This window comes from Eubalaena glacialis, chromosome 19 (genome assembly GCF_028564815.1).
Source record: "Eubalaena glacialis isolate mEubGla1 chromosome 19, mEubGla1.1.hap2.+ XY, whole genome shotgun sequence".
In the NCBI taxonomy this organism is placed as follows: domain Eukaryota; kingdom Metazoa; phylum Chordata; class Mammalia; order Artiodactyla; family Balaenidae; genus Eubalaena; species Eubalaena glacialis.
Genome location: NC_083734.1, coordinates 25,725,590 through 25,739,236, shown reverse-complemented (window position 1 = coordinate 25,739,236; position 13,647 = coordinate 25,725,590). Strand labels below are relative to the sequence as shown.

The 13,647-nt window shown below is 36.5% G+C and overlaps 1 protein-coding gene across 2 annotated transcripts in view; it reads left to right on the top strand.

The window, feature by feature from the left end:
• Window positions 1–13,647, top strand: part of DHX40 (DEAH-box helicase 40) — a 50,434-nt gene that overhangs the window by 20,296 nt on the left and 16,491 nt on the right. For both annotated transcript variants that reach the window (XM_061177160.1, XM_061177159.1), the window contains exons 11-12: window positions 1,218–1,298; window positions 2,502–2,659. In XM_061177160.1, the coding sequence (XP_061033143.1) occupies window positions 1,218–1,298; window positions 2,502–2,659 (239 nt within the window). The remainder of the gene's footprint in view (window positions 1–1,217; window positions 1,299–2,501; window positions 2,660–13,647) is intronic.

The window sequence follows — 13,647 nt, the reverse complement described above, 5'->3', positions numbered from 1 at the left end:
TTGTAAATAAAATTTTATTGGAACACAGCCATGCCCATTCATTAATGTATGGCTGCTTTTGCTTCAGCAGCAGAGTTGAGTAATTGTGACAGAGACCATATGGCCTGTAAAACCTAAAATATTTACTATCTGGCCTTCTTTAGAAAGTGCTTGCCAACTCTTGCTCTAGCAGATACCAGGACTTGTTGGTACAAGTTGTAGGAAAGCTGACGGTAGAACAGTCTACCAGATTTTTGTTTATTTGTTTTTAAATAGAGTTGTCAATCCTTGAATGGACTTTTGTGTAAGGTATTAGACCTTTTGTCCTCTGTTGGACCTTTTTCAAGGTGAGAAATTGGAGTAGATGATTTAGCATCTCAAAACTAATGGTGGAAAAAAAAAAAAAATCCAGTGCAGAATAATATTAAGTGATTATTGTTCCTGGGGTGGGGGGATATATATTCACACTTGGTTATATGCCACTCTGCTGTCCTTTGTGAATATTATTTTTTTCCATATTTAAAGAAATATTTATTTTCAAGTGTGAAATAGATCCATGTTCTAGAGGCATCTCAATAGTCATACTGTCCTTTGTGAATATTGTTAATTGTCTTATGTTTATAAATGATACTGTGGTATGTAAGAGAATGTCCTTATTTTCAGGGGATGCACTCTGAGATATTTTGGGGGTAAATTGGCATTACATTTGCAACCTGGTTGCAGGTAGTTCAGGAGAAAATAAGTACATACATATCCATACATACAATAAAGCAAATTGGTTAAATTAATTGAAGATATTTATCATTTCATTAAAAACCATTTTGAGGTACTATTAAATAATTTGTAATTTTTAGCCACTTTCAGTTAATTTTCCTTCACTGTTTTATAAAATTGTAGTAAAAATTGCAGACTACAGAACAGAGTAGACTTGATATTGGCTATGAAGAATGGGGAAGGGTTAAGATAAGTAGAGAGGAATGGTGAGAGTGTTCCAGCTAAGGCGGAATCAAAAAGAAGGGCTTCTTGAATTAAATAGAAGAGTGTGATTCAGAAAAAAATTTTCTCCTTTGCTGAATGCTGATCACAATCATAGAATGCTTTGGAAAAAAAAAAAAGACAGAGAAAAGAAAGACTTGAAAAACAGAAGTAAAACCTTTTAAAGGAATTTTCAAACCTGTATAACATCTTGCCATGTTCAAGGAATGGAATCTCATTTTATGTCTCATTTAAACACACAGGTTTCCCTATTTGGATCCACCTAATGAGAGACTTATTTTGGAAGCTCTTAAACAACTCTACCAGTGTGATGCCATTGACAGGTAAAAAACAAACAAAAAACAAAAACAAAACCAACCACAATAGATGTTAATCTCTTTTTAAAATAGGGTTCTTTTTTTTAAAAAATTATTTATTTTTTATTTATTTATGTTTGGCTGCATTGGGTCTTTGTTGCTGCGCACAGGCTTTCTCTAGCTGTGGCGAGCGGGGGCTACTCTCTGTTGTGGTGCGCAGGCCCCTCATTGCAGTGGCTTCTCCTGTTGCAGAGCACGGGCTCTAGGCACGTGGGCTTCAGTAGTTGTGGCACGCGGGCTCAGTAGTTGTGGCACGCGGGCTCAGTAGTTGTGGCTCTTGGGCTCTAGAGTGCAGGCTCAGTAGTTGTGGCACACAGGCTCAGCTGCTCCGCGGCATGGGGGATCCTCCCGGACCAGGGCTCGAACCCGTGTCCCTTGCATTGGCAGGCGGATTCCCAACCACTGTGCCACCAGGGAAGCCCTAAAATAGGGTTCTTAATACTTTCCTTTATCATTAGTAAGTGATTTGTTTGAATTGAATGGATTGTTTTCCCTGAAATTAAAATTTGTCCTCAGTCTTTCTTCACCACAATTCTGAAATTGTACCATAAAACTGTTTTTGTTTAGTATTGGTATTATTTAACAAGTAATTTCTCTTTTTTTGTGTGTGTACCTTTTGACTGCTTTCATCCCATTCCCCATCCCTTCTCACCCACTTCTGGTAACTACAAATCTGATCTCTTTTTCTATAAGTTTGTATGTTTGTTTGCTTTTGAAGTATAATTGACCTACAACACTATGTTTTTCCCTAACAAGTAATTTCTGAGTACCACTTTAGTGCCAGGCATTATGCTGGGTACATCAAAATGATGAGACCCAGAATCCTTGTTCTCATGGTTGTGTGATGGGAAAAGATTTGGTAATTATCATTGTCTCATTTCTTTAAGGACATTTTCCATGCTTCTGTAGCATTGTGTGTCTTTTATTATACTACTTTATTCTGCCTCATTGTTTAGTTTTTTGGATATATAAGCCCTTGAGAGCAAGGAATTTATCATCTTTATATTTCTCTTATCAATGACCACAGTGTATCATATTTCTTATCTTGAATTGAATTTCTGGAGGTAATTTAAGGTAATCTAAATTATATCTGACTTATTCTGAATGATAAACATTTCATTTGTACTCTCCCAAGGTAGAAAGACTTAAAAACTTTTTCTTTCCATTAAGGAGTGGCCATGTGACCAGATTGGGTTTGTCTATGGTAGAATTTCCTCTCCCTCCACATCTGACATGTGCAGTAATAAAGGCTGCTTCTCTGGACTGTGAAGACCTATTACTTCCAATAGCAGCAATGTTGTCTGTGGAAAATGTCTTCATTAGACCTGGTAAGAAGTTTATTGATGAGTTTTCTTTTCTAATTAATAGATTTTATTTTTTAGAGCAGTTTTAGCTTTCTAGAAAAATTGAGGGAAAATACAAACACAGAGTTTTCCCTATTATTAACATCTTTTCATTAGTGTGGTACCTTCATTACAATTAATGAGCCAATATTGATACATTATTATTAACTAAGGGATCACTGTTTGTATTGTAAATTCTGTGGGTTTTGACAAATCTGTAATGACACATACTCACCATCAGAATATTGTGCAGAATAGTTTCACTGCCCTAAACATTTCCCATGTTCCACCTAGTCATTCCTACATCCCTTCCCCCAAACCCTTAGCAACCACTGATCTTTTTACTGTCTTCATAGTTGTGCCTTTTCAGAATGCCATATAATTGGAATCATACAATATGTAGCCTTTTCAGATTGACTTCCTTAACTTAGCAATGTGCTTTTACGGTTCCTCCATGTCCTTTTTTTTCTTTTTTTTCCTTTTTGGAGTATGGTTGCTTTACAGTGTTGTGTTAGCCTCCACCGCACAACAAAATGAATCAGCCATACACATACAGATATCCCCTCCATTTTGGACTTCCCTCCCATTTAGGTTACCACAGTGCATTAGGTAGAGTTCCCTGTGCTATATAGTATGTTCCCATCAATTGTCTATTTTATACATAGTATTGAAAATGTATATGTGTCAATCCCAGTCTCACAATTCCTCCCACCCCACCCCTTTCCCCTTTGGTATCCATACATTTGTTCTCTACATCTGTCTCTATTTCTGCTTTGCAAATAAGATCATCTATACCATTTTTCTAGATTCCACATATATGTGTTATTATATGATATTTGCTTTTCTCTTTCTTACTTACTTCACTCTGTATGACACTCTCTAGGTCCATCCACATCTCTACAAGTGACCCAATTTCATTCCTTTTTATGGCTGAGTAATATTCCATTGTATATATGTACCATTCTCCATGTCTTTCTGTGGCATGATAGCTCATTTCTTTTTATTGCTGAATAAAATTCCATTGTGTGCAATTTGTTTATCCATTCACATATTGAAGGACATCTTGGTTGCTTTCAAGTCTTGGCAGTTATGGATAAAGCTGCTTTAAACATTAGCGTGCAGGTTTTTGTGTGAACATCGATTGTCAACTCATTGCCAAACTGTATGATAAGAATATGTTTAGATTTGTGAGAAACTGCCCAACTATCTTCCAAAGTGTCTGCACCATTTTGCTTTCTCACCAGCAATGAGCCTGAGATTCCTGTTGCTCCACATCCTCAACAGCTTTTGGTGTTGGCAGTGTTTTGGGTTTTGGCTATTCTCATAGTTGTGTAGTGGTATTTCATTGTTATTTTGATTTGCAGATCCCTGATAACATATGATGTTAACTGTCTTTTCGTATGCCCATTTGCCATTTGTGTATCTCCTTTGGTGAGATGTCTGTTCCAGTCTTTTTTAATCAGGTTATTTGTTTTCTTATTGTTGAGGTTTAAGAGTTCATTGTATGTTTTGGATAACAGTTCTTTATCAGAAATGTCTTTTGCAAATATTTTTTCCCAGTCTGTGACTTGTTTTCTCATTCTCTTGACGTTGTCTTTCACAGAGCAAAAGTTTTTAATTTTAATGAAGTCCAGCTTATCAATTATTTCTTTGATGGGTCATGCCTTTGTGTTATATCTGAAAAGTCATCACCATACCCAAGTTCATCTAGATTTTCTCCTGTGTCATCTTGTAGGAGTTGATGTCCTTTTGTTCCAGCCCCATTTATTCAAAAGACTCCTTTCTCCATTGTAATTCCTTTGCTCCTTTGTCAGAGTTAATTTGACTGAATTTGTGTGGGTCTATTTCTGGGCCTTGTATTCTGTTCCATTGATCTGTTTTCCTATTCTTCTGTCAGTACCACACTGTCTTGATTATTGAAGCTTTATAATAACTCTTGAACCTGGATAGAATCATTTATCCAGCTTTTCTCTTTCCCTTCAATATTGTTTTGACTATTCTGGGTCTTTTCCCTTTCTATATAAACTTTAAAACCAGTTTGTTGATATCCACAAAATAACTTTCTGAGACTTTAATTGAGATTATGTATTTTTTAATAAGATTTTTAAAATATTTATTTTATTTATTATTTATTTTTGGCTGCGTTGGGTCTTCGTTGCTACGCACGGGCTTTCTCTAGTTGTGGCGAGCGGGGCCTACTCCTTGTTGCGGTGCACGGGCTTCTCATTGCGGTGGCTTCTCTTGTTGTGGAGCACGGGCTCTAGGCACGCGGGCTTCAGTAGTTTTGGCACGTAGGCTCAGTAGTTGTGGCTCGCGGGCTCTAGAGCGCAAGCTCAGAGTTGTGGCGCACAGGCTTAGTTGCTCCGTGGCATGTGGGATCTTCCTGGACCAGGGCTTGAACCCGTGTCCCCTGCATTGGCAGGCGGATTCTTAACCACTGCGCCACCAGGAAAGCCCCTAATTGAGATTATATTGAATCTATAGATCAAATGGGAAAGAAGTGACATCTTGACAGTATTGTCTTCCTATCCATGTACAAGGAATATCTGTTTATTTAGATCTCCAGTAATTCACTGAACATTTTTTTGATTAGCATATAACTAGCCCTGCGGAACGTGAAACTGAAGATAAACAATTTTTTTCATTTTGTTATTCTTTAACTTAGTTTTTTGAAATAGAGAGTATATAATGTTCCTGGCTGAAAGTTAATTTCCTTTCACTGGTAAAGCAAGATAGTATGGTGAACCTTTGCCCTGTTATAATACATTAGTAATATATTAACTTTTTTTTTTCTACAATCAAAAAAAAATGGTAGGTCAGCCCCTGTACACTTAGAGAATTGTTTTGAAGTTTCCATGTCTTTAGCTTTCTGCTTCTTTCCTTTCTTAGTGTGTCAGTACAGGATACAACTTGGTTCATCACACGTGAGCTTTGCTTTCTTCTAGTGTGGGAGTTGGGGGGGGTGGTCACAATTTTTTTTTTCCAAAGAGCTTCTGAGTAGATAGTATATCTTACCTGCAACCAAGACTAACAATAGTGTGCTATCTCACTGGCCGCATCCCCTTATGACTGTGAGTGTTGGGTCCAGATTGGTTTATTATTGTGATGGTTATAATGGAGGATACGTTTTTCTATAAAAATACTCTGTAGTTTAATTAGTGTGCTACCTATCCCAAATAGATTGCAGTGTAGTTTTTAAGTGTCAGAATTTTGATTCTAGTAGTACCCTAATTGCAGGGTTTTTTTTTTTTTTTTCTAGTATAATACTATATGCAGTAAATAAGGTTGGCTGGCTTTCATTAGGTAGTATCAAAGCTAAAAATACTCTTTTTAAAAACTATTACAGAGTATTGAAATGGGGGTCAAGAGATCAGGATTCTAACCTGACTCACTGCTACCTAATTATCTGACTGTTGGCCTAGTTTTTCTGGACTTCATTTGTAAAACCAGGGAGCTGGATTAAGGTGATCCAACTCTAACAGTCTTGTAATGCCAGAAAAAAGGAAATGTTTTTCCTTGTTGGAATATTGAAATAGATGAAACTAGTCTGGTGTTACATTTTTTTGTGTGTGTGGAGGTGGGGTATAACATTTTATTGTAATACAATTTCAAACTTACAGAAATGTTGAAAGAGTAGTAAAAGAATTTTTTAAAAACTTTTATCTAGTTTCAGCAGTTTTTAACATTCTCCTGCATTTGCTTTATTATTCTCTCTGTGCATGTATACATATACGTATTTATTTATTTTTTATTTTTATTTTTTTGGCTGCGTTGCTGTGTGTGAGCTTTCTCTAGTTGTGGCGAGCGGGGGCTACTCTTTGTTGAGGTGCACGGGCTTCTCATTGCTGTGGCTCCTCTTGTTGCGGAGCACAGGCTTTGGCGTGTGGGCTACAGTAGTTGCAGCACGCAGGCTCAGTAGTTGTGGCACATGCACCCTAGAGCGCACGGGCTTCAGTAGTTGTGGCCCGCAGGCTCTAGAGCGCAGGCTCAGTAGTTGTGGTGCATGGGCCTAGCTGCTCCGAGGCATGTCGAATCTTCCTAGACCAGGGATTGAACCCACGTCCCCCTCACTGGCAGGCAGACTCTTAACCACTGCACCACCAGGGAAGTCCCTACATATATGTATTTATAAATATGCATTTTATTTCTTTTTCTGAATCATTTGAGAGTAAATTGGAAACATTGTGCTCCCTTACCACAAAACATTTACATGTATGTTTACCAAGAACATGGGCAATCTCTTACTTAACCATAGTACATTTATCAAAATTAGGAAAGTTAACTGATACAATGCTGTTATCTAGTCCAGAGTCCATATTCGAATTGCCCATTGTCCCTAGAGTATACAAAAGTAGTTTTAGAATTGCTAAGCTATACCACTGTGAAAGGCAGTCCTGTATAAGTAGAGTTCAGTATTTGCTTATAGTTGGTTTCTTTTTTCCTTTTTTTTGAGGCAAAATTTACATGTAGTGAAAAGTATAAATCCTAAGTGTATAATTCAGTGAATTTTGTGAAATACATTTACCAATGTACCCTACACTCCTGTCAAGATATAGAACAGTTTTATCACTCCAGAAAATTCTCTCAGTGCCCCTTCTCAGATTCCATCCTACCTCCCTCCAGCAAGCCACTTTTCTGACTTTTTTCAGGTTAGTTTTGCCCCTTCTGAAACTACACATAAGTAGAATTATACAGTACGTGCTTTTTTGTGTTTGGCTTCTTTTGGTCAACATATTGTATGTGAGATTCATCCATGTTCTTGTATGTATCAATGCTTTGTTCTTTTTATTGTTGAGTAGTATCCTGTTGTATACTACAATTAGTTTATCCATTATCCTATTGATGGACATTTGAATTGTTTCTTGTTTGGCGCCATTTATGAATACAGCTATTTTGAAAATTCTTGTGCAAGTCTTTTGTAGATATATATTTTTATTTTTCTGAGGTAAATACCTAGGAGAAAAATAGCTGCATTATTGAGTTTAACTCTAAGAAATTGCCAACTCTTTTCCCAAAGTGGCTCTACCATTTAAAAATCACATCAGCAGTGTTTGAGAGTGCAGCTTGCACTACGTGTCCTCCTCAACATTTGGTGTTGCCAATCACTTTCATTTTATATATTCTGTTATATATTAGTGATACCTCTTTGTGGTTTTAATTTGCATTTTCCTGATGACTAATAATTTTGAGCACTTTTTCGTGTGAGTATTGATCATTTATCTGTCTTTGTGAAGTATCTATTACAGTCTTTTGCCCATGTTTTAAATTAAAAAATATATATATATTGAATCTGGTAGTTCTTTATTCTAGGTACAAGTTATTTGTTAGGTATGAGTTGTGCATATTTTCTTCCCAGCCTATGGCTTTTCTGTTTGCTTTTTTCACAGTGTCTTTTGATGAGAGAGGTTTTGAATTTTGAAGAGGTCTTAGTATATCAATTTTTTTGTGTGTGTGGTTATTGCTTTCTGCATGGTAAGAAATGTTTTCCTGCCCCAAGATAGTAAAAATATGCTTCTCTCTTGTATCTCTATTGATACTTCGATCTAGAAGCTTTACAGTTTCTAGCCATTACGTTTAGGACAGTAATCCATCTGAGATTAAGCTTTGTATATGGTGTGAGGTAGGGGTCTAGATTACTTTTTTTCCTGTAAATATCCACTTGTTCCAGCACATTTGTTGAAAAGATTTACTTTCCCCCATTGAATTGCTTTGGCACCTTTGTTAAAAATCTGTGGAAAGTAGGGGGACTTCCCTGGTGGTCCAGTGGTTAAGACTCCATACTTCCACTGCAGGGGGCACGGGTTCTATCCCTGGTCAGGGAACTAAGATTCCACATGCTGCGCAGTGTGGCACGGCCAAAAAAAAGAAGTTAAAAAAAAAAGACCTTATTAAAAAAAAATCTGCGGAAAGTATATGTGTAATAGTCTATTTCTGGACTTTATTTTATTCCATAGATCTATTTGTCTATCCTTATGTCAGTGCCAACTTTGTATTGATTACATAGCTTATGATAAATTTTGAAATCAGCTAGAAAAAGAAGCAGAATATTTAGTTTTTCAGTATTGTTTTGATTATTCTATATTCTTTGTATTTCCATATAAATTTTAAAATCAGCATATTAGTTTCTTAAAAATAAGCCTGCTAAGAATTTTGGTAGAGATTGTATTGAAACCTTTGCTGGCTTTTTGCCATTTCTTAACATATCCTTGCTCTATTGTTGTCATATATATTATATTTACATACATTATAAACCCCACAGTACAGTATTGTAATTTTCCCCTTAAACCTTCATATGTCTTTGAAAGAAGTTAAGAGACGAAAAGAAAAATTAAGTCTTTTCCATAGCTAGAAGTAAAAGTCCAGGTGTTAGTTTTTAAATTCTTATTTAGAACCCTCTATCTGTGGGTGGACTGTTGACTCAGTTTTTTAGCCTTTCAGGTTGTTCAGGTCTTAAGTTTTGATTATGTGTTCTTTTTTTTTTTTTTATTAAGTCCTTGAGGCGGTTTTTGGTATCTTGAAGGCCTTTATTTGGGATCTACACTTAAGCAATTCCAGGAAAAGGGAGACTTTCCTTTGCTAGCCTAATACTTGGCCTTAGATATCTATGGACATAGCTCAGTCTTATTCTTTAGAATATTGAGATAATAGCCAATAGGAATATGTCTTGTATTCTGTGCTTTGATTTGATGGGAAATTTTTGAGTAAGTCTTGCCTTTATGAAGCACATGTCAGTGATGTTAATGGATATGAAGCATGAATTACCCTGAAAGCCCTCAGGTAACACATAGATTTATCAGTGTTTCTAAATTCCACGCAATGAAAACATAACTGTAAAGCAATGGCCTTGTCTATTGTCTTGTCAGATTTAAGATTAAGCTTATTTTCCTTAGATACTAACCTAGGCCCTTTTTAAAAAAAGTAGATAATACATGTGTTGCTATTGTCAAATATATTACATTTCTATGCTATAGGCCCAACAATACAATTTTATAGATAATGTTTCATGCAATTTCTTTTAAATACATAAGGGAATAGAAGAAATAATCATTATACTCTTTTAAAAAATTTACCTACATTTTAACTTTTACCAGTGCTCTTTTTTAGTGTCATTCAGATTACCATCTTGTGTCACTTACTTCCAGCCTGAATAACTTCTTTTATTATTAATTGTAAGGCAGGTATGCTAGCAATGAATTCTTTCAGGTTTTGTTATCCAGGAATGCCTTTATTTTGCCTTCATTTTGAAAGATAGTTTTGCTGGATATAAGATTCTTAGTTAATGGTGGTTTTCTTTGAGCATTATATCATCCCACAGTCTTTTGGTCTCCATCATTTCTATTGAAAAGTCGACTGTTGATTTTCTTGAAGTTCTTTTGTGCACAAAAAGTAAATTTTCTCTTGCTCCCTTCAGTATTTTGGCTATTATATGTCTGTGGATCACTTTGCTTTTATCCTACTTGGAGTTCATTAAGCTTCTCGAATGTGTAGATAAATGTTTTCCATCAAATTTTGGAATTTCTCAGCCATTATTTTCTCAAAATTTTTTCTGCCCCTTTCTCTCTCCTCTTCTTCTGGCACTCCCATTATGCATATGTTGGTGTGCTTAATGATGTCCCATATTTCTCTGAGACTCTTTGGATTGCCTGATCTCTCTTGATCTATATTTTGCTGATTCTTTCTACTGTGAGTCCAAATCTGCTGTCGAGCCCCACTTAGTGAAGTTTTCATTTTGTTTATTGTACATTTCCACTTCAGCAGTCAGCCACTGATTGGTTGGAGGTTTTTCCTAACCCCCTTAAGCCACTGGTGTTTGCACCCTTTACTGTTGGATTTATGTTGTGTGGCTTGAAGACTATTTTCACAGTTCAGGGAGTTTATGAGTTTGGCCTGTGTTCAGCCAAAGATCAGAGGCTCAGATGTTCCCTCTCCTTTTGCTTCTTGGGCATCTGCACAGTCTTCCAGAGCATCAGGACAAACTGTGGTTTTTGCAGGTTTCTCTGATATTTCTGTTAAATGTTTGGCTGGTTTCATTTTTTACAAACCCATAGGTAACATCATACTCAGTGGTGAAAAGCTAAAAACCTTTCCTCTAAAACAGGAACAAAACAAGGATGTGCACTCTAGCCACGTCTGGTCAACATAGTATTGGAAGTCTGAGCCACAGCAGTCAGACAAGAAAAAGAAATAAAAGGCATCCAAATTGGAAGGGAAGAAGTAAAACTGTCACTATTTGCAGATGACATGATACTATACATAGAAAACCCTAAAGTCTCCATCAAAAAATTATTAGAATTAATAGATGAATTCAGTAAAGTTGCAGGATACAAAATTAATATTCTGAAATCTGTTGATTTTCTATACACTAATAGTGAACTATCAGAAATAGAAAGCAAGAAACTAATCTATTTTAAATTACATCAAAAAGAATAAAATACCTAGGAATAAACTTAACCAAAGAAGTGAAAGACCTATACTGTGAAGACTATAAATCATTGATGAAGGAAATTGAAGATGATACAAAGAAATGGAATGGTAGCTCATGTTCCTGGGTTGGAAGACTTAATATTGTTAAAATGTCCACACTACTCAAAGCAATCTATGGATTTAATGCAATCCCTTTCAAAATACCTGTGACATTTTTCACAGAACTAGGACAAATAATCCTAAAATTCGTATGGAACCACAAAAGACCCTGAATTGCCAAAGCAATCTTGAGAAAAAAGAACAAAGCTGGAGGTGTCATACTCCTTGACTTCAGACTGTACTACAAAGCTACAGTAATCAAAACAGCATGATACTGGCTCAGAAACAGACATATAGATCAACAGAACAGAATAAGAGAGCCCCAAAATAAACCCATGCACTTATGGTCCATTAATCTACGACAAAGGAGTCAGGAATATACAATGGAGAAAAGACAGTCTCTTCAATAAATGGTGCTGGGAAAACTAGACAGCTATATACATGTAGAATGTATGAAAAAGAATGTATAAAAGAATGAAACTAGAATGTTTTCTCACTCCATGTATAAAAATAAACCCAAAATGGATTAAAGACCTGAATGGAAGACCCGAAACCATAAGACTCATAGAATAGAACATAGGCAGAACATTCTTTGACATAAATCATAGCAATATTTTTTTGGATCTGTCTCCTAAGGCAAAAGAAACAAAAGCAAAAATAAACAAGTGGGACCTAAACTTAAAAGCTTTTACACAGCAAAGGAAATGATTGACAAAGCGAAAAGACAACCTACTGAATGGGAGAAAATATTTGCAAATGATATGACTGAGAAGGGGTTAATATCCAAAATATATAAATAGTGCTTGCAACTAAATATCAAAAAAACAAACAGCCTGATTGAAAAATGGGCCGGGAATTCCCTGATAGTCCAATGGTTAAGACTCCGTGCTTTTACTGTTGAGGGCTTGGGTTCAGTCCCTGGTCAGGGAACTACAATATCCCACAAGCCCTGCAGCAAAAAAAGGGGGTGCAGAAGACCTGAATAGACATTATTCCAAAGAAGATATACAGATGGCCCAACAGGTACATGAAAAAATGCTCAACATTGCTAATTATCAGAAAAATGCAAATCAGAACCACAGTGAGATATCACCTTAACACCTGTCAGAATGGCTATCATCAAAAAGTCTACAAATAATAAATGTGGCGAGGATGTGGAGGAAAGGGAACCCTAGTATACTGTTGGTGGGAATGTAAATTGGTGCATGCAGTATGGAAAACAGAATGGAGTTTCCTCAAAAAAACTAAAAATAGAACTACCTTATCATCCAGCAATTCCACTTCTGGGTATACATTTGAAGAAAATGAAAACACTAATTTGAAAAGATAACATGTATCCCAGTTATAGCATTGTAGCAGCATTATTTACAATAGCCAAGATATGGAAGCAACCTAAGTGTTCATCAACAGATGAATGGTTAAAGAAGATATGGTGTATATATATATATACACGCAATGGGATATATCTTAGCCGTAAAAAAGAATGAAATTCTGCCATTTGCAACAATGTGGATGAAATAAGTCAGACAGAGAAAGACAAATACTCTGTTATCACTTATATGTAGAACCTAAAAAATAAATGAATTTACGTAACAAAATAGAAACAGACTCACAGATATAGAAAACAAACTAGTGGTTACCAGTGGGAAGAGGGAAGGGGGGATGGATAAGATCATGGTGTGGGATTAACAGATGCAAACTACTGTGTATAAAATAAATGAGCAACAAGGATATATTTTACAGCACAGGGAAACATAGCCATTATTTTGTAATAACTTTATTTTTTTAAAATAAATTTATTTATTTATTTTTGGCTGTGTTGGGTCTTCGCTGTTGCGTGCAGGTCCTCCCCAGCTGCAGCAAGTGGGGGCTACTCTTGGTTCGGTGCACGGGCCTCTCACCGCGGCGGCCTCTCCTGTTGCAGAGTATGGCCTCCAGGCACGCATGCTTCAGTAGTTGTGGCTTGCAGGCTCCAGAGGGCAGGCTCAGCAGCTGTGGCACACAGGCCCAGTTGCTCCGTGGCATGTGGGATCCTCCAGGACCAGGGCTCGAACCTGCGTCCCCTGCACTGTCAGGTGGATTCCCAACCACTGAGCCACCAGGGAAGTCCCTGTAATAACTTTAAATGGAGTATAATCTATAAAAATATTGAATCACTGTGTTGTACATCTGAAACTATTATAATATTGTAAGTCAACCATACTTCAATAAAAATAGTTTGGCTTCTCTACTTCAATTTTTGCTGGTCTGCCTCTATTGGTATTACACCAAGCTGTCATTCTCCACGGATTGGTAGCTGATTGATCTGTTGTTTTTGACAGTGCCCTGGGGCATAAATTGCTCCATAGTCTGATCCAAATAAAGTTAGGCACCTTGGCAAGAGCATTCCTTGGCATCATCCAGGTCTGATTCCTTGAGGCAACAATTGCTACCAGTTTCTTATTCATACT